The 22123-nt window shown below is 42.5% G+C and overlaps 1 protein-coding gene across 2 annotated transcripts in view; it reads right to left on the reverse strand.

The window, feature by feature from the left end:
• ETF1 (eukaryotic translation termination factor 1) overlaps positions 1-22123 on the reverse strand; it is a gene marked incomplete at both ends in the record, with an annotated part of 42300 nt that overhangs the window by 14152 nt on the left and 6025 nt on the right. Inside the window, one exon of one of the 2 annotated variants that reach the window (XM_080710850.1) lies at positions 16098-16151. The exons of the other annotated variant lie outside the window; for it this stretch is intronic. Coding sequence (XP_080566976.1) covers positions 16098-16151 — 54 coding nt within the window. The remainder of the gene's footprint in view (positions 1-16097; positions 16152-22123) is intronic. 2 annotated transcript variants of the gene reach the window in all.

The following is a 22123-nucleotide window of genomic DNA, read 5'->3' on the forward strand; positions in this document are numbered from 1 at the left end:
GGTAGAAGGTAGAAGGGCTCCCAGGAACCCAGTACCACCAAAACAAAACAAACAATATGTGAACTATAATGCACCAATAAAAGTATATTAATATATATTAAATAGGGCTGAGAGTGTAGAATTCTACACCCTCAGGTGTACCCAGAGGTAAATGATTTCAATCTTCAATACCACCTCCATACCCACAAAGAGTTATGGTGAGATGCACCTCAAGTAATAGAAACAAGTCATTCTTTTTTTTTTTTTTTTTTGCGGTACTTGGGATGGAACCCAGTGGCATTCTAACTCCAAGCTACACCACCAGCCCTATTTTTTTGGTTTGTTTGTTTATTTATTTATTTATGGTGGTACTGGGGGTAGAACCCAGAGGCTTTCTACTTACAAGCTATACTCCCAGACCTATTTTATTTGGAAACATGGCCTCACTAAGTAGCTGAGAGCCTAACTAAGCAGTTGAGGCTGGCTTCGAATCTGTGCAATCCTCCTGTCTCAGCTTCCCAAGCGCGGGGATTACAAGTGTGCGCCACCATGCCTGGCTGGTCTTTTTATTTATTTATTTATTTATTTATTTATTTATTTATTTATTTATTTATTTATTTTTTGGTGGTACTGGGGTTCCTGGAGGCCCTTCTACCTCTGGGCTACACTCCCAGACCTATTTTATATTTTTGAAACAGGGTCTCTTAAGCCAGTGTGGCTGGCTTCGAACCTGCGCGATCCTCCTGTCTCCACCTCCCAAGCGCGGGGATTACAAGCGTGCGCCACCAAGCCCGGCTGGTCTTTTTATTTTTGAGAGAACGTCTCATCAGTTGCAAAGGGCCTCACTAAGTAGCTGAGACTGTTTGCAAAACTTGATCCTCCAGTCTCCGCCTCCTGAATGCTGGGACTACAAAAGTGTACCTCTATACCTGGCTAGAAACAAGCCATTCTTAATGTAACCAGGACTACACTATAAAGTGTTTTTTTTTTAGCAAATGATACCCAGAAGTAGGAAGTGTTCAATTATTTGAATAAATACTGAGTGAGATTAGCCATCTAAAGAAGGTATGTGAAGAGATGCATGGGAAACACCTCATTCCCTAAAGATGTAGAAACTATGATAAAGGTCAACAAGCCAAAATGTGGCAGTGAGCCGGGCGTGGTGGCGCAGTTTGTAATCCCTGCGCTTGGGAGGCGGAGACAGGAGGATCATGCTGGTTCAGAGCCAGCCTCGCTGGCTTAAGAGACCCTGTTTCCAAATAAAAAAAGTATAAAAAAGGTCTGGGAGTGTAGCCTGGAGGTAGAAGGGCTTCCAGGAATCCCAGTACCACAAAAAAGGCTGGGGGGGGTGTGTGTATCTTAGAGGTATGATGCCCCTGGGTTTCATCCCCAGTTACCCCCCCATCTACAGCCCAGTGTAGTGTCAAACGCTTGTAACCCTAGTACTTGGGAGGGTGAAACAGGAGGATAGCAGGTCTGAAGACAGCCCCAGCACGTACTAAGATTCATTAATCTAATACCCTGTTTCAAAATAATATAGGGCTAGAGGTATAACTTGAAAGCAGAATGCCCCTGGGCTCAATCCTCAGTATCACCAACACATAACCCCCCCCTAAACAAATAAAAAAAAAACCCAACAGAAGCCAGGTGTGGGGGTGCACACTTGTAACCCCAGCATTCCGGAGACTGAGACCAGAGGATCACAGTTCAAGGACAGCCTCAGCTACTTAGTGAGGCCCTCCTAACTTAGTGAAACCCTGTTTCAAAATAAAGAATAAAAATAGGGAAGTACTATGTTTATAGGTGTGTGCCACCAAGATGTCAGTTTTTAATGAGCTACACTTCCAGCTCTATTTAATTTTTTTTATTGTGAAACAGGGTCTCACTAGATTGAATCTTACTACTTGCTAAGGCAGTCCTTGAACTTGTGATCTTTCTGTCTCAGTTTTCTAGTACCAGGATTACAGGCATGTACCACCAAGCCCATCAATATACCAGTTTATTTATGTTTTTTGTGGTACTGGGGCTAGAACCCAGGGGGCATTCTAGCTCTGCTGCTACACCCCCAGCCCTATTTTTTTTCCTTCCGTCCTTTTTTTGTGGTACTGAGGGTGGAACCCAGGGGCCTTCTACCCCTGGGCCACACCCCCAACCTATTTTATATTTTATTTGAAAACAGGGTCTCACTAAGTAGCTGAGGTTGGCTTCGAACCTACGAGATCCTCCTGTCTCAGCCTCCCAAATGCTGGGATTACAAGTGTGAGCCACCACGCCTGGCTTTATACTTTGAAAACAGGGTCTAAGTTGCTGAGAGCCTCACTAAGTAGCTGAGGATGGCTTCCAACGTGTGTGATCCTCCTGTCTTAGCCTCCCAAGTGCTGGGATTACAAGCATGCGCCATCACGCCTGGCTCTTATTCTTTATTTTGAAAAAGGGTCTGAATTGCAAAGGGCCTTAAGTAGCTGAGGCTGTCCATGAACCACAATCTTCCTGTTTCAGCTTCCCAAATGCTGGGATTACAAGGATGTGGCACCTTGCCTGGCTAATGTGCCGTGTTTTTTTTTTTTTTTTGGTGGTACTGGGGTTCCTGGAAACCCTTCTACTTCCGGGCTACATCCAAGACCCATTTTATATTTTTATTTGGAAACAGGGTCTCTTAAGCCAGTGATGCTGGGTTCGAACCTGCGCGATCCTCCGGTCTCCGCCTCCCAAGCGTGGGGATTACAAGAATAAAAAATGGGGGGGGGGGGAAGCGCAGAGGTAGAATCCTGGGTTCAATCCCCAGTCCTACAAAAACAAAATAAAATAAAAAATAGGGCTGGGGGTGTAGCTCCAAGGTAGAATGCCCCTGTGGTTCAATCCCCAATACTATAAGGAAGGAAGGAGCATTTTTTGGCAATGGGTCTGGTGGTGGTGACAAAGGTTAAAGGAACAACAACAAAAAGAAACATCCTATTCAATTTTTTGTATGTGTGACAACCGGAGACTGAGTGGGCCTAGGGATGTTCTACCACCAAGTTACGTTCCCAACCCTTTTTATTTTGAGACCAGCTCTTGCATTCAACCATGTTTGGCTCCAGTTTAGCAGTGGAACTACAGCAATGTTTGAAACCAGGTCTTAGTAAACAGATTTTACCTTCTGTATTTGTATCAGAAAGTAAACTCTTTTACAGAAACTCCTGCCCTGGAGGTTTTCTCCTAGTGGCAAATTCTAGATGTCCTCTAAACAGAGCAGTTTTCTTTACAAGCAGACAAGTTGATTATCTAGTCCTTTCACAATAAAAAAATAGTTATACTCAGCTAGGTGTGGTGGTGCACGCTTGCCAATCCCACAATTCGGGAGGCTGAGACAGAAGGATGGTGGTTTGCAGACAGCCTCAGTTACTTAGTGAGGCCCTTTGCAACTCAATGAGACTCTGTTTCAAAATAAAGAATAAAATACAGGGCTGTGGGTGTAGCTCGGAGGTAGAATGCCCCTGGGTTCCATCCCTGGCACCGCCAAAAAAAAAAAAAAAAAAGTTATTCTCAGATAGATGCTCAAGTTAGGTCTCCCAAACTAGCATCATTACAGTTGGCCTACTTAAAAGTGAAAAAGCTTGTTCATAAGCACTGTAAAACTTTTCCCAATAAACTATAAACTGATTAAAAACAGTAGGTGGGAAGAGTATGGTGTGTATTTTGCTGCCACCCTTTGGACAGGGGAACAAGTATTCTAGCCAAACATGGAATGAAGGAAGCTCATGATATGCGGTTTCATTTGTCATCACAAACACTTGCTATGCTTCTAAGACAAATTTTCCAAAAAACCTTTCTGGAGTTTCATGTCAAACTCTGTAGACTAAGGAGAACAGGAGTTTTGCTATGGAAAAGGACAGAAATACTGGGCAAGTAAATTTAATTTAAAAAATGTTTTAGGAGCTGGGAGTATAGCACTGGTAGAGTACATGTTTAGCATGGGCAAAGCCTGGCATTACTGTCTCCTATATAACAAAACCAGTTGTTTGTGGTGCCACCCACCTTTTATATGGGGTGCACTCATGTATGTGGAGAATATGAAAATATAAAAGGACAGATAAGTTTGACCCAGCTTTTCTACCTTGTGCTTGTTTTCTGATGAGCAATTTTGAAATGGGCACTTATCTTTACCCTAGGGACTCTCATAAATTTTGGGGACACCAAAGAATTCTTAAAAAAAAAAAAAGCCGGGCGTGGTGGCGCACGCTTATAATCCCCGCGCTTGGGAGGCAGAGACAGGAGGATCGCGCAGGTTCGAAGCCAGTCGCGCTGGTTTAGGAGACCCTGTTTCCAAAAATAAAATAGGTCTGGGAGTGTAGCCCGGAGATAGACAGGCTTCCAGGAACCCCAGTACCACCACCAAAAAAAAAAAAAAAAAAAAAAAAAAAAAAAGAAAGAAAGAAAAAAAAAAAGGATCAGCAGGTCGTGGTAACGCATGTATGTAATCTCAGTACTCAGGAGGCCTCTGAGACAGAAGGATGGCAGGTTGGAGGCCAGTCTCAGTAACTTGGTGAGATACTGTTAAAAAAAAAAAAAAAAAAAAAGAAGCCAGGTATGGTAGCCTGCACTTGCAATCCCAGTATACTTGGGAGTCTGTCTGAGACAGGAAGATTTGGGTTTTTGGCCAGCCTCCTCCTCCTCATCTTTTTCTCGGTACCAGGGATGGAACCTAGGGGCATTATACCTCCGAGCTACACCCCCAGCTCTATTTTTTAGTCTTTTTATTTTTGAAACAGGATCTCACTGTGCTGCAAAGGGCCTCGGCCAGCCTTATCTTCTTAATGAGGCTCTCTGCAACTTCGTGGGACCCCGTTTCAAAATAAAGAATAAGCCAGGCATGGTGGCACATGCTTGTGATCCCAGCATTTGGGAGTCTGAGACCAGAGGAACACGGTTCACCGACAGCCTCAGCTCTTAAGGAGCCCTTTGCAACTCAGTGAGACCCTGTTTTCAAAAATAAAAAAGAAACCGTGTGGTGGCGCATGCTTGTAATCCCAGCATTTGGGAGGCTGAGCCTCAGCTACTTAGTGAGGCCCTTTGCAACTCAGTGAGACCCTGTTTCAAAATAAATAGAATAAAAAAATAGGGCTGTGGGTGTAGCTTGGAGGTAGAACGCCTCTGGGTTCCATCCCCAGTACTGCAAATTAAAAAAAAAAATAAATAAATAAAAAAATAGGGCAGGGGGTGTAGCTCAGTCGAATGCCCCTGGGTTCTACCCCCGACCTGCAAAATAAACAAATAAATAAAAATAAATAAAAAAACTAAAAAAGTAGGGCTGGGAGTATAGCCCGGAGGTACAATGCCCCTGGGTCCCATCCCCAGTACTGCAATAAATAAATAAATAAGTAAAAACAAACAAACAAACAAACAAAAAAACCAGGATGGGGGTGCAGCTCAGAAGTAGAATGCCCTTGGGTTTAATTCCCAGCACCCCCCCACCTCACTCACACAAAGATGGTGTGGTGGCTGAGACAGGAGGATTGCAGCTACTTAGTGAGGCCCTTGGCAACCTAGTGAGACCATTTCCAAATAAAGATTAAAAAAAAAAAAAAAAAAAAGTCTGGGATATAGCTTGGAGGTAGGATGCCCCTGGGTTCCATCCCCAGTACTGGGGGGAAAAAATTGGGGAGGGGGTAATTTGGAGATAAAATGTCTCTGGATTCAATCCCCAGTACCAAGGAAGGCTGAGTTGTATTGTATCCTATTTACAGGTATGTGCCCCCATGCCTGGCTGATTTTTTTTTTTGGAGGGGGGTTACTGAATCAAACACAGGGGTATTATACCTCTGAGCTATACCCCCAGTTCTTTTTATTTTTTGAGACAGGGTCTCACTAAATTTCTGAGGCTGTCCTTGAACTTGTGATACTCCTGTTTCAGCCTCCCAAATTTTAGAGTTACAGGCATGTGCCACCATACCCAGCTCCTGGCTGATTCCCCCTCCCCCAGTACTGGGGGTAGAACCCACAGGCATTCTACCTCCAAGCAACACCTCCAGCCCTATTTTTAATTCTTTATTTTGAAGCAGGGTCTCACTGAGTTGCAAAGGGCCTCACTAAGTAGCTGTGGCTGGCTTCAAACCTGCACAATCCTCCTGTCTCAGCCTCTCAAATGCTGGTATTATAAGCATGCACCACCAGCCTGGCTCAACCTGGCTGTTTTTTTAAGCTAACATTTTCAGTCAGCTGTGGTGATGCACACCTGTAATCTCAGTACTTGGGACGCTGAGACAAGAGGATTGCAGGTTAGAGATGAGCCTCAGCAATTTAGGGAGACACTTTCTAGCTAGGCATGGTGGTGCCCGTTATCCCAGTACTTGGGAGGTTGACACAGGAGGATCACAGGTTCTAAGTCAGCCTCAACAACTTAGTGAGACCCTGTTTCAAATACAAAAAATTTTTCAAAGTAAAAAATAGGGCTGGGATGTAGCTCAGAGGTAGTATGCTATGTTCAATCCTCAGTACAAAAACAAAAACAAAAGGCTAACATTCTCTGATTTACAGGGTAGTTTCCTAGGAGAAGGAAGTGGGAAAGAGGCAATTGGTAGGGAATGGAATAAGGGTTTCTTAAGAATAACAGGGGTGAAAGCTCAAAGCTGAGGGAATAACAGGCACCAAACCAAAAAGGATTGGAAAATTTGAGGTTAAAGAGAATGTTGGGACAAATTAACTGAGTGAACCCAACACGCCAGAAGGAATTCTTAAACCAAGATAACGATGTGGAGGCCAAAGCAATGACCTTAAGCAGTTATTTACTTTCTACTGCAGATAGGTTAAGAAGATAAATATTCACTAAGCAACTTTACTGTACAGCATTATTCAATAAACTTATACACAACATCCATGTAACATTCCAGAGAGGACAAAGTAGTGAATATACCTAAAGATATGTTCTTATAGGATTCCATTTAAAAGGGTTCAAAAGTGTAGCTTGCAAGAGAACTTTTTTTTTTTTTTTTTGGTTTGGTAGATTACTATCAAGTTGTTAAATCTGAAATGCTGCTTCAAAGTCTTGGACTCAGTACCTTTAGAATTTTAGGGGCACTTTCCCTTATCAAAGAATTTTCATCAATGTCTTACTCAGAGGACTGGCTTCTGAAATAAACAAAGAGTTGGAAGACAGAAGGAAGACGCATTTACCTTTTATTAGTTTCCCAGAATGCTTCTTCCTAACCTCTGTGAGGAAAACCTGAACGCACCCTTATTCTAAGACACTGAATGGGGAAAGGAAGTACAATTATTAAATACATAGCTTCCACTTTAATACCTGACCTTCATATTAGGTTTAATACAAGATCAAAGTTTTTCCAGGAAAGTTTCTAGGTAAGTAAACATGGATTTATCCTCCAGGTAAGCCAATCAAAGTTGTCAGACCAGTTTGTGTAAACACAAAAATAAAATAATTCTTCCCTCTCAGGGAAGAATGAGATATAAAGTTCTAAGGAGCTGGTGGCTTCAAAGGCAACAAACTGTAACTTTTAATTCTGATAGTTTTCCTTTACTTTTCTGCTGCCATTATTTTCATTTACTGAAATCAAAAGGCTCTCATCAAGAAAAACCAGTGAACTTTGAGGTACAGCAATAACTCACATGCAGGTAGTAAAAACCATACAAAACAAGACACAACATATAACAACATGTCACACAAAGCTCTCAGGGGCCTCTGCTCCTAGATTCCTTCTTGGTTAGGGGCACTTTCCATTATCAAAAAATGCTCATCAATGCCTCATCCAGAGGATTAGCTTCTGAAAAACCAAATACTTGGAAGACAGAGGGAAGAAGTATTTATTTATTGCTGTACTGGGAATGGAGCCCAGGGGCATACTACCTCCAAGCTATACCCCAGCCCTATTTTTTTTTTTTTTTTTTTAAACAGGGTCTCATTAAGTTGCAGAGGGCCTCACTAAGTAGCTGAGGCTGTCTGTAAACCTGTGATCCTCCTGTCTCAGCCTCCCAGATACTGGGATTACAAGTGTGTGCCACCATGCCTGGCAAGAAGTATTTATAAAAATGGTGGTGCATGTCTGTAATCCTAGTACCTGGGAGGCTGAGAAAGGAGGATAGCAGGTTCAAGGACAGCCTTAGCAAGTAGTGAGGTTCTCATCAAACTAGTCAGTCCCTGTTTCAAAATAAAAAAACAAAATAAATAAAGCTGGAGTGTAGCTTGGAGGTAGAATGCCCCTAGGTTCAATCCCCAAGGCCACAAAAAGTAAATAAATATGCAAAGTAAATATAACTAGGCCAAATAATTTTAAAAAACACAGGAAGGAAGAAGGATTTAAGTAGCTGTTAGTTTTCTCTTTCTGTGTTCTCTAGAGTCTGTTTATAAGCTGGGTGTGGAGATGCATGCATGGAATTCCTATACTTGGGAGGCTGAAACAGGAGGCTCACAGGTTCACCGCCTGCCTCAGCAACTTTGTGAGGCCCTACACAACTTAGTGAGGCTATGTTTCAAAATAAAAAAATAGGGCTGGGGGTTAGTTCAAAAGTAGAACACTCTTGGTAGTACCACTATCCAAGGATTCATAGTCCCTAAGCACTGTGGACTGGTAAACATTTATATATGGTTGCTCTGTGGAGCTAGGTGTGGCAGCACATGCTTGTAATCCCAGTACTTGGAAGGCTGAGACAGGATTACCACAGGTTCATAGCCAGCCTCAGCAACTTAGTGAGACCCTCTGCAATTTAGTGAAATATTGCTTCAAAATAAGGAATAAAAAATAGGGTTGGGGGTGTAACTCAGAGGTAGAATGACCCTGAGCTCAATCCCCAGTACTACAAAAGAACAAAGGGGGTGGGGGGAATCTAAGGATGAAGAAAAAACTCCAGGTGGGCAGAGACAATCCTGGGTTGTGTGGGGTAAAACTATCTTTAAAAGCCGGATGTGGTGGTGCATGATTGTAATCCCAGCACTTGAGAGGCTGAGACAGGAGGATCGCACAGGTTCGAAGCCAGCCTCAGCTACTTAGTGAGGCTCTCAGCAACTTAGTGAGACCCTGTTTCCAAATAAAGTATCAAATAGGTCTGGGAGGATAGCCCGGAGGTAGAAAAGTCCCTGGGTTCCACCCCCAATACCACCACCACCACCACAACAACAAAGTATGTTTGAGCAACTTTCAAGCTCTCAGGATTTCTTTGGATTCAAAGAAACTTAAAATATGTACAGTTAAAAGAAAGACAGGAAAACAAAAATCTAGAAAATCTTTGACCTACAAAGATATAATCACTGTTCATTATCATCAATGCCAAGAACATTTTAAAAAGTGACAAAAAATGTGGTTCCCACAAGTTTAACCATTTACCAGTATACAGCACAACTCCACAATCTCTGAAGAGTGAGCTTTCTGCTTTCTTTTTTACAGTACTAGGAATCAAACCCAGGGGCACTCTACTTCCAAGGTACATTCCCAGTCCTATTTTTTATTCTTTATTTTGAAACAGGGTCTCACTAAGTGATGGAGGGCCTCACTAAATAGCTAAGGCTGATTTTGAACGGAACCTGCAATCTTCCTGTCTCAGCCTCCCAAGTACTGAAATTACAAGCATGTGCCCCTTTCTAAAATGGCAAAATGTTGCCGGGCATGGTGACACATGCTTGTAATCCCCGTGCTTGGGAGGCTGAGACAGGAGGATCGCAGGTTGGATGCCAGCCTCCACTGGCTTAAGAGACCCTGTTTTCAAATAAAAAAATATAAAATAGGTCTGTGAGTGTAGCCAAGAGGTAGAAGGCCCCTGGGTTCCACTCCCAGTACCACATAAATAAATAAATAAATAAAATAAAAAATAAAAAAAAATAAAATGGTAAAATGTAGGTTGGAGATGTAGCTCATTGGTAGAGCTACTTGCCTGACGGTGTATGAGAACCTGGTTCAATCTCTAGTAGCTAGGCAAATGTGAGGGAGTTGTTGATTGTGGGTAAGAGAGCTTTAATATTAAAAAGAATAGATCCCAGCTGGGTTTGGTGATGCATGCTTATAATCCCCATGCTTGAGAGGCTGAGACAGAAGGATCGCACAGGTTAGAAGTCAGCCTCAGCTACTGAGTGAGGCTCTCAGCAACTTAGTGAGACCCTGTTTTCAAATAAAGTGTAAAACAGGTCTGGGAGGATAGCCTGGAGGTAGAAAAGCCCCTGGGTTCCACTCCCAGCACCACACAAAACAAGAGATTCCAATACAGAACTAAGATTAAGAATCTCTGGCCCTTAGGCAGAGGTATGCCCCTGTGTTCAATTTCCAGTACCAAACAACACAGAAAAGAAATTAGTTCTGAGCATGGTGATGTGTGCCTGTAATCCTAGTACTTGGGAGGCTGAGAGAGAAGGATCACAAGCCCAAAGCCATCAAGCTGTAACTTAGTGAGACCCTGTTTCAAAATAAAAGTTAAAAAGGGCTGGCAGAGGTTCCCTGGGTTCAACCCCCAGTATATCAAATAAGCTGCTGGTCTGCTGAAGGCAAGAAGCCTCTGTAATATCACCTCTACTTAAAGGACAGAAACCAAAGAGCTCACTCGTTGCATCTACTCTCTGCTCGGGTTTGGATATGTGACCCCAAATTCATGTGTTGGAACCTTAATTCCCAATGTAACAGTATTGGGAGGTAAGGCCTAACAGGCTTAGGTCATGAGGACAGAGCTCTCAGGAATGGATTAGTGGTGCTGAAGGGGGATTTGTATGTGTAGTCTTTTTTTCTTCTGCCACATGAAGTATTCCTCTTCCCTGAAGGGTGCAGCAGCATCTTGGGCCCTAACTAGACACCAAAACCTGCTAACATTTTGATTTTAAACATCCCAGAAACCAGAAATGTGAGAAACAAGTTTCTCTTCCTTATAAATTATCCAGTCTGTGTGGTATCTTATTATAGCAAAACAGATTATCCTGCCTACAACAAGGCCACACTGAATGATAGCTGAGAGATGCCCAATTTTTTTGGGAGGTGCTAGGGTACCTCAAAGCTATACCCCCAGCCCTATTTCATTTTTACTTGGAAACAGGATTTCACTAAGTTACTGAGAGTCTTGCTAAGTTGCTCAGGCTGGTCTCAAACCTGTGATCTTTTGGTCTCAGCCTCCCAGTACTGGGAGGTGTGTGCCACCACACCCAGCATCCAACTTTTATTAGTCAGAGAACGCCCAAAATCCATCAAACACCCCTGTCACCAGCTTGCCACTCCCAAGTAGCAGAACTACTTTCAGGTTAGGACTGGAAACATTTCAGAGACTATTCACTAAAATTCTGAATTAAGCTGGGTATGGTATCACATGCCTGTAATCCCAGTATCTGGGAGGCTAAGACAGGAGGATCGGAGTTCATGGCCAGCCTTAGCTACTTAGTGAGGCTCTCTGCAACTTAATGAGACCCTGTTTCAAAATAAAGAATAAAAAATCAGGGCCGGGCGTGGCAGCGCACGCTTGTAATCCCAGCATTTGGGAGGCTGAGACCGGAGGATCACGGTTCGCAGACAGCCTTAGCTACTTACTTAGTGAGGCCCTCTGCAACTCAGTGAGACCCTGTTTCAAAATAAAGAATTAAAAAATAGGGCAGGGGGTGTAGCTCGGAGGTTGAATGCCCCTGGGTTTCATCCCCAGACCCGAAAAAAACAAACAAACAAAAAAATCAGGCTGGGGGTGTAGCTTGGAGGTAGAATGCCCCTGGGCTCAATGCCTAGAACCACACATATACACAAAAAATTCTAAATAAAGATTTGGAGTATAAACTGGGCATGATGACAAACACCTGTAATCCCAGTACCCCAGGACTTGGGAGGCTGAAAAAAGAGGATTGCAGGTTTGAGGATAGCATCAGCAAACAGTGATATACTCATTAACCTAGCAAGACCTTGTTTCAAAACAAAAATAAAATAGGACTGGGACTGTAGTTCAGAGGTAGAAAACTCCTGGGTCAATTCCCAGTAAACCCCCTCTCTCAGCCAAAGGAGACTGAACCTGGCTTGGAGCATTCTACCTCCAAGCTACATCCCCAGCCCTACTTACTTACTTACTTACTTACTTACTTTATTTATTTATTTATTTATTTGGTACTGGGGATAGAATTCAGGGGCACTGTACCTTTGAGCTACACCCCCAGCCCTAGTTTATTTTTTTGTGATACGAGGGGTGTGTGTGTGTGTGTGTGTGTGTGTGTGGTGGAACCCAGGGGCTTTCTACCTCCAGGCTGCATCCCAGCCCTATTTTTTATTCTTTATTTTGATACCAGGTCTCACTGAGTTGCAGAGGGCCTCACTAAATAGCTGAGGCTGTCCGCGAACCGCGATCCTCCAGTCTCAGCCTCCCAAATGCTGGGATTTCAAGAGTGCACCACCACGCCCGGCTCTTTTTTTTTTTTTTTTTTTTATAATTTATTTGGAAACAGGGTCTCAATAAGTTGCTGAGAGCCTAAGTAGCTGAGGCTGGCTTTGAACCTGTGTGATCCTCCTGCCTCAGCCTCTCAAGCGCTGGGATTAAAAGCATGCAACCACCACACCCGGCTTTATTCTTTACTTACTTAATTTTTTTTGGTGGTACTGGGGTTCCTGGAAGCCCTTCTCCCTCCGGGCTACACTCCCAGACCTATTTTATACTTTTTTTAATTTTTGGAAACAGGGTCTCTTAAACCAGCATGGTTGGCTTTGAACCTGCACGATCCTCCTGTCTCTGCCTCCCAAGCTCAGGGATTACATGCACCACCACGCCTAGCTATTCTTTATTTTGAAACAGGGTCTCACTAAGTTTTGAAGGGCTTAAGTTGCTAAGGCTCCCTGTAACCTGCAATTCTCCCATTTCAGGCTCTGAAGTACTGGGATTACAAGTGTGAGCCACCACATCCGGCTTGGTGATCTTTTGAATAAGGGTTAAATATGGGAACCCAGCAAGAGGAGGAGAGGTTTTAGAATCAGATATATTCAGGCTTATGTTCTATTGTAATTTAATGGTTACATGATCTAACACAAATCATATCTCTTTGGGTTTCTGTTCCCCTCACTTTACAGGGTTACGAAGCTTCTACAAGATTATATATAGGTAGCCAGGAGGCTGAGACTGAAGTTTAAGGCTGTTCTGAGCAACTTAAGCAAGACTCTATTTTAAAAATTAAGAAGGAAAAATTAGGGCCTAAGTAGCTGAGTCTGTCCGTGAACCGCGATCCTCCTGTTTTAGCCTCTCAAATGCTGAGATTAAATGCTGTGCCACCATGCCTGGCTATCCTATTTGTTGTTGGTTTTTTTTTTTTTTTTTTTTTTGGTGGTGCTGGGGGTGGAACCCAGGGGCTTTTCTACCTCCGGGCTATACTCCCAGACCTATTTTATATTTTATTTGGAAACAGGGTCTCACTAAGTTGCTGAGAGCCTCACTAAGTAGAGAGAAAGAAAGAATGAAAGAGAGAAAGGTAAGTAGGTAGATGGATTGCTAAAGGCCAGGATATAGCTAAGTGACAGAGCACTTGCTTGGCATATGCAAGGCCCTGGACTCAATCCCCAGCACTGGGAAGAAAAAACAAGATTACATATGTCAAATGTATAGCTCAAATAGCAGATAGTAAGTAATCAATAAATGGCAACAAGAAGGAGCTCTAGCTCTTAGCCTTCTCTGCCCCACCCATTAACAAGGCAAATCAGAAAGCAGCACTTCTAGAAATGGGAGGGGAGAAAAGCACTATCAGGTGGCACTGAAGTCTAACCCAAGAAACAGATCTATTATGTAGAGGCTTAAGTGGCTGGGTATTGTGATGTAACCAAGGGTCACTTCCATTTTGGTATTAGTCACTTCAAAGTGGCTAGCTATCTAGTTTGTTTCCTCCCACTAGTTCTATATAAGCTTAAGGGCAGAAATTTTGTGTGTGTGTGTGTGTGTGTGTGTGTGTGTGTGTGTGTGTGTGTGTATGTATTTATTTTTTGTGACACTGAGGATTGAACTCTTGGGCATTCTATCTCTGAGTTGTACGCCCAGCCCTATTTTTATTCTTATTCTTTTTGTGTGTGTGTGTGGGTCTGGGGATGGAACCCAGGGGCATTCTGCCTCCAAGCTATACCCCCAGCCCTATTTTTTAATTATTTATTTTGAAACAGGGTCTCACTGAGTTGCAAAGGGCCTCACTAAGTAGCTGAGTCTGTCCATGAACTGCGATCCTCCTGTTTTAACCTCTCAAATGCTGAGATTAAATGCTGTGCCACCATGCCTGGCTATCTTTTTTTTTTTTTTTGGTGGTACTGGGGGCGGAACCCAGGGGCTTTCTACCTCTGGGCTATACTCCCAGACCTATTTTATATTTTATTTGGAAACAGGGTCTCACTAAGTAGCTGAAGCTGGCTTCGAACCTGTGTGATCCTCCTAAATGTGGGGATTACAAGCATGCTCCACCACACCTGGTATGGCTATCTTATTTTTATTCTTTAGTTTGAAATAAGGTCTCACTAAGTTGCAGAACTTAGAACTGGTAGCAAACTTGTATCCTTCTGTCTCAGGATCCAAAGGTGAGATTACAAACTTGGGATAACAAACATGTACCATTTTACCTTAGTTTGGCTAAGGGCAGAAATAATTTTAGGATGTAGTGCTCAAACATTTGAGGAATAAATAAATGGTTAATTCCAGACAACATAAATAGGTCTTCTCTATATACTCTTTTATAAGCACACACCAGAGATTTATTCTAAACTGCCAAATAAAATACCAATTAAAAAAACTGCCTTTCCAAACTGGGTGTGGCAGTTTATGCCTGTAATCCCAGTTATTTGGGAAGCTGAGACAAGAGGCCAGCACACAGTAAATTAGTGAGGCAATTTCAAAATAAATAAGAAGGACTGGGGGTGTGGCTCAGTGGTACAACACTCCTGGGTTCAATCCTAAGCACTCCCCCCATCATACACACAAAGGAAAGGAATACTGTCTTAAAATGACTATCCCTAGCTTTCACTTCACTTAAATTATATACTCTGAGTTACACCTTTAGCCATTTTTATTTTGAAACAGGGTCTTGCTAAATTGCTGAAGCCTTGAACTTGTGATTTTCCCGCGTCAGCCTCCCAAGTTCAGGAATTACAGGTATGCATTTACTGCACCCAGCTAGAGAATGCTAGTTTTTTTTTTTTTTTTTTTTTTTTTTTTTTTTTGTACAGAAGACTAAATCCAGGGGCTTTCTTCCCGCATTTTTAAATTTTTGTTTTGAAACAAGGTCTTGCTAAATTGATAAGAATGGCTTAAGGCCTGTAATCCTCCTGTCTCAGCCTCCCAAGTACTGGGATAAGAGGCATGCGCCACCACATCTGGTTCCAAACATCTTTTTTTTTCTTCCCGGTACTGGGGATTGAAATCAGGGGCATTCTAACTCTGAGCTACACTCCCAGCCCTATTTTTTATTTCGAATTGGTCTCACTGAATTGTGGAGGGCCTAAGTAGCTGTGATTCTCCTGTCTCAGCCTCCCAAGTACTGGGATTACAAGTGTGCACGAACACGCCCAGTTTCCAAACATCACTTCTAACAGTGTTTGTTTTTTGTTGTTGTTGTTGATTCTCACCTTGATGTCACCTCACTCCCACTATCTATGAGGCATGTTAAGTGGGTGAAGCTGCCTTTATTTTTGGTGGCATTGGGGATTGAACCCAGGGGTGTTCTAACTCTGAGCTATACTCCATGCCCTACTTTTTATTTTGAAACAGGGTTGAAAAAAGACTAAGTTGCTGAGGTTCCCATTAAATTGCTGAGCCTTCTAAGTGCTAGTATTACGGTCAAAGCCACCATCCATGCCCAGGTAGAATTGCCTTTTATAAAAGAACTTGGATGGAACACCAAACTTGGAAAGAGGATTGTTACTGTTCAAGGGGGCTAGAAAACTCACTTGAAATTGGTTTGCAAAACTGACCAGATACTAGAATCAGATGGAAGAAATATCATTTTGAATTTACTAAAACACCGAAGCAGTCTCTACACCTAGATACAGAATCACTCAAAATATCTAAACATCTTTCAGCAGTAAGTTTACAAATATGATTTTAGCGCTTTATCCTCAAAGCACAAGGATTACTCAATCATCTAAAACAAGAATGTACACATCTGGTAGAATACTAGTTTTTCTGCAATTGTAGGGCATCTAGTACAAGAACGTCACAAAACTAACTTAGTGGAATATTCCACCAAAGAGAAGCAGAAACTGGAAAATCTCATTAGTTTCCTCAAAACAGTGCAAGGCCAGGATGCCAATCAGTATTAGGGACTCACTGCCAGTGTTCTATATAGAACTCTGTAAATAATAAAGTCCTCTTTATTTTTTATAAATAAATAAAACTTTAACTTTGCTTTTAAATTATCTTTTTAATAAAAAAAATGAGCTTCTGGAGAGGATCTGAGCAACACGTTATTTCCCTCACCAACCAATGCTCATTAAGAATAAACATGTTTAGCCGGGTGTGGTGGTGCAAGCCTGTAATCCCAGTACTAGAGAGTTTGAGACAGGGGGACCAGAGATTTGAAGCCAAGCTCAGCAACTCAGCCAAGACCCTGTTTTCAAATAAAAAACAGGGCTGGGTGGTGTAGCTTGGAGACAGAATGCCCCTGGGTTCAATCCCAGTACCCCCTCTCTCTCCATACACACGAAGAATAAACATCTAAGTTCTACTAGGGTAAAATAACATGTTTGTTTTCCTTTTATCTTTGCTCCTGGCTCTAGCACACCTGCTCCCTCTAGAAAATTACAAATCTCCTTGGACATGAGTCTTTCTTTCCAAAGAGAAGAGGATATGCTTCTATTCAGCAAAAGAAATATTTAACAAAGGGCAAGGCAGTATAGTATATTAGCACCACAGGCTCTGAAATCAGATCAAGAATAAAATTTGGCACTATATTTTATGAGGCTGTTATATTAGTTAGCTATTTATTTTCTCTGGACATTGACTTCTCCAATGAAATACTAATGACAACCTTCCTCACATATATGAGGAACAAAAAAGTATATGCTATTTGTTTACTTATCTTGGAAAACTAGTTTTATTACTTAATTAAAACACAATTCAGAAGCTGGGCAAGGTGGCATAGGCTTGTAATCTGGTACTTGGGATGCTGAGACAGGAGGATTTTGCACAGGTTCGAAGCCAGCCTCAGCTAGTGAGGATCTCAGCAACTTAGTGAGAGCCTATTTCCAAATAAAATATAAAATAGGTCTGGGAGTATAGCCTGGAGGTAGAAAGCCCTTGGGTTCCACCCCTAGTGCCGCCACCATCAAAACAACAACAACAGCAACAACAACAACCAAAACCCCCAAACCCCCAAAACCACCACAACTCAGGCCGGGTATGGTAGAGTATGCTTGTAATCCCAGCATTTGGGAGGTGGAGACTAGAGGATCTTGGTTCACGGAGAAGCTCAGCTTACTTTGCAACTCAGTGAGACCCTGTTTCAAAACTAAAAAGACTAAAATTAAAAAATAGGGCTGGGGGTATAGCTTGGAGGTACAATGCCCCCGAGTTCCATCCCTGGTACCACATAAAACAAAACAAAACAACAACAAAACCACATACAACTTGGATGTGGGCATGGTGGTACACACATGTAATCCTGGTACTTGGGAGGCTCAGACAGGAGGATCCCAGGTTTGAGGACAGTTTCAGCAACTAAGTGTGACACTGTTTCAAGATAAAAATAGGGCTGGGGATAAAGCTCATACGTAGAACATCCCTGGGTTCAATCCTCAGTACCAAAAACAAAAAATCCAAAACACAACTCCTGACTGGCAGTGTTGTTGAGTGGTAGAGTGCATGTATGGCATACACAAGGTCAATCCCCAGCACAAAACAACAAAAACACAACTCTGGGCTGGGTGTGGCGACACATGCTTGTAATTCCAGTACTTGGGAGGCTGAGACAGGAGAATCCAGGTTTAAAGCCAGTCCCAGCAACTTTGTGAGGTCTTCCACAGCTTAGTGAGACCATTTCAAAAAAAATAAACAATAAAAAAATAGGGCTGGGGGGTGTATCTTGGAGGCAAAATACTGAATCAAATCTCCAGCCAGCACCACAAAAAAAAAAAAAAAAATCCCCGCCAAATAATCCCAAAACTCATAAACCTTTAAAACTTGACTTTGAGAATACTTGCTTAACCAGAGCTACATCATAAGATACCAGAAAAAAGTTTTCTATAACTTTTCAGTAAAGAGCTAAAATATCAGAAACAGTGATGGACATAGTGGTGCATGCCTGTAATCTCAGCGGCTCAGGATGACTGCAAATTTGAAGCCAGCTGGGACAATTTAGCCAGATCCTGTCTCAAAACAACAAACTAAAAAGGTGTGGAGATATAGCCCAGTGGTCACCCTTGGCTTCAATTCCCAGCACTGTCAAAATAAACAGCCAGGATTGCAGGTTTGAGAATAGCCTCGGCAACTTAGTGAGACTCTATTTCCAAATGAAAATAAAATAGGGCTGAGGGTATAGTTCGGAGATAGAACACTCCTTGGTTCAATAGAACACTCCGGGTTCAATCCCCAAAACCATAAAAAAAAAAAAAAAAAAATCTGGGGACTAAGGGCATCATCACTCAATGGTAGAACATGTGCTCAATTTGCAGATCTGTTACAACTCTACCAAATATCAAAGATACTCTATTAGCCAAAGTAATATTCTTTGACAAGTTTTGCCTTACCTAGGAAATATATATTAATTTTTGCCTTAGTTACAGAATCTCTTCCTTTTTGACAAATATCCAATACCTTGTTCAAGACCTTTATTATCTGCTTATACTAAACCACCTTCATTATGTACTGTGTTATTCTGTACTTATTAATATGGGGCTGAAAATGGTTTATATTATCACTTCAGTGATACATGGCAGACCATGTTCTCATTTTATTATACACTTCTTCCAAAATGTCTAGTACCCAACTCACAGCAGATGTTTGATGAAGCTTGTTGGCTGACTGGTTAGTAGTAAAAATACATTTATGAGCTTCATTTTTCATATACTTAGATGTGTGAGGAAATTTTAGTTTAAAAGATCAAAGACATGGCAGGAAGGGGCTACAGGGTATAACTCAGTGGTAGAGAGCTTGCCTAACACACAGAAATCTCTGGGTTTGATTCTCAGCATAAAAAAAAAAAAAGGCATGGCAGGAAAAGTTATTTTGCATTGAGTAGAATCCTTCCTTCCTCTTCTCTCCATGGTACTAGACTGAACCCAGGAGTGTTCTACCTCTGAGCTATATTTCGTATTTATTTTTAAACAGAGCCTCACTAAGCTGTGGAGGGCCTTACTGTAAGCTGAGGCTGGCCACAAACCTAAGATCCTCCTGTCTCCACCTTTCAAGTCATTAGGATTACAGGCATGTGCCATATCACGCCTGGCTTAGGATCATTTTTCTAAAGGAGAACTTAAAAGATGATCAAACGAAAATGTGAAAACAGAAGAGCAAAGGCCTAACATCCTCAAATTATCTGCATGGCAAGAACCAGCTGTCAAGGCTGTGTAGTGGCAATGGCTATAATCCTAGCACTTGGGAGTCTTGAGGCAGTAGGATCACATGTTTAAGGCCAGCTTCAGAAAAAGAAAAAGAAAAAAAAAAAAAAAAAAAGGGCTGGGGGTATAGCTTAGAGGCAGAACACCCTTGGCTTCAATTCCCAGTACTGCCGAGAGAGAGAGAGAGAGAGAGAGAGAGAGAGAGAGAGAGAGAGAGAGAGAGAGAGAAGGAGAAGAGGAAGAAGAAGAGGAGGAAGAAGAAAAGAACCAGTTGAGTTGTCAGGTACACCTGAAAATAAGTCCTCAGAACCCAGTAGGAAGGATTTCAACAAAGTAAAGACAGTAGAGAAGGGTCCAAAGCTCATCAAATGACCTAAGATAAAGCTATTATCAGTCAGCTTCATTGTGCTCTGAGAGCACTGCCCCAGTGAGAAATCTCATACTCTCATAATTCCTAACCTCCTGGAAAAGAGCCCTGAACCTTCAAAATCTCTTCTCCTCTGAGAGCAGGCTGCTGAAGAATGAAGAGACACCTACAGAATGTATCCTAGCAGAAAGTTCTATTCTGAGATCCCTGGAGAATAGGCTGGACTCAAGAAATTCCTGCTGTCCAAGTATCCCAGGAGTGGGATATTTTCCCTCCCTACTCTTCAAATAGGATCTAAGATCATTTAGCCCCATTGTAATGCTGTTTTTTCCCCCCACAACCAAATAAATATCTTTTTAGGATAAGAGACTGTGTTGTTAAGCCTAACTTCAAGCCAAGTTGAAAGAGTGGTCTGCGAAGAGGGTCCAACTGGAACGGGGGTGGGGGGAGCAGATGGCAACCTTCATTGCCCTGTTTAAATTTTTTTGGTAATGCTTGGGGTGGAACCCAGGGGCTATACTCTGGGCTATACTCCCAGACCTATTTTATACTTTATTTGGAAACAGGGTCTCACTAAGTTGCTGAGATCCTCACTAAGTAGCTGAGGCTGGCTTCGAACCTGTGTGATCCTCCTGTGTCAGCCTCCCAAGTAGGATTACAAGTGTGCGCCACCGTGCCCGGCTCCACTGCCCTGTTTTAAATGGTATTCTAATTAGGTATTCTTGCTTACCTAGGAGCGTGTCCAGAGAAAGCCTTCCATTCCTGGAAGGATAAGTATATCTGCTATTACAATGAGAAGTCTGTCAAGACTTGAAATTCAAAGAGAGTGATTGTTCATTAGGGCCACAGTAGCAATAGAACACCATGCCAGAACATTACAGCTGTTAGGACTAGTTGAGACAGGAAGCCTATGACATTTGTAGGGGATGGAAGAATACCCACACATTTACTTATTTATTGTGGGTCTGCGGATGGAACCCAGACACACTCAAGCTCCAAGCTAGAATCCCTGCTCTAGTTTTCATTCTTTATTATTTTTATTTTTATTATTATTTTTGTGGTAGTGGGATTCTTGGAAGCCCTTCTACCTCCGGGCTACACTCCCAGACCTATTTCATTTTTGGAAACAAGGTCTCTTACGCCAGCGCGACTGGCTTCAAACCTGCGCGATCCTCCTGTCTCCGCCTCCTAAGTGCAGGGATTACAAGCGTGCGCCACCATGCCCAGCTATTTTTTAATTTTTTTTTGCGGGTCTGGGGATGGAATCCAGGGGCATTCGACCTCCGAGCTACAGCACCTGCCCTATTTTTTATTCTTTATTTTGAAATCAGGTCTCACTGGGTTGAGAGGGCCTCACTAAGTAGCTGAGTCTGTTCGCGAACCGTGATCCTCCAGTCTCAGCCTCCTGAATGCTGGGATTACAAGTGTGTGCCACGCGCCCGGCTACCAATACATTTAGGATATATACTCTCCTTTTCCCTTTATTAACTTTTCTCTTATCTCTCTGGTGGTAAGATCTGTATTTTCTTTTTCTTTTTGGTGTTAGAAATGAAACCTAGGGACATTCTATCTGAGCTATACACCCAGTCCTATTTTATTTTATTCTGAAATAGGGTCTCACTAAGCTGTGGAGTCTTACTAAGTTGCTGATGCTGGCCTCATAGCTGCAGTTCTCTTGTTTCAGCCTCCCAAGTACTGAAATTACAAGTGCACACCACCATGCCTGGATGTGACATCTGTATTCTGACACCTTAATAATATAATTCTCCCTTAGATCTTTGTGTGTGTGCATGGTACTGGAGACTGAGTCCAGGGCACTACACTGAACTATACTCCCAGCCCTTTTTGAGGAAGTGTCTTGCTAAGTCGCCTATGCTGGCCTTAAATTCATTCTCTCCCTGCCCTCCTGAGTACCTGGAATTACAGGTGTGTGCCAGCTATTACAATGGCTTCCATGAGGATATTTCTTTTCTTTTCTTTTTTTTTTTTTTTGGTGGTACTGGGGTTCCTGGAAGCCCTTCTTCCTCCGGGCTACACTCCCAGACCTATTTTATATTTTTGAAACAGGGTCTCTTACGCCAGCACGGCTGGCTTCGAACCTGCGCGATCCTCCTGTCTCCGCCTCCCAAGCGCGGGGATTACAAGCGTGCGCCACCACGCCCGGCCCATGAGGATATTTCTAAAAAAATTAAAAAAAAAAACCCCAATGTTTGTGTACACTTATGGGGCAAATATGGTACTAGACTTTTATTTAGTAGTGGGGGCTTAACCTAGGGGCATTCTACCTCTGAGCTAAGTTGCTGAGGCTGACTGCAAACTGTGTAGAGTAGTC

This window comes from Muscardinus avellanarius (genome assembly GCF_963383645.1).
Source record: "Muscardinus avellanarius genome assembly, chromosome: 1".
In the NCBI taxonomy this organism is placed as follows: Eukaryota; Metazoa; Chordata; class Mammalia; order Rodentia; family Gliridae; genus Muscardinus; species Muscardinus avellanarius.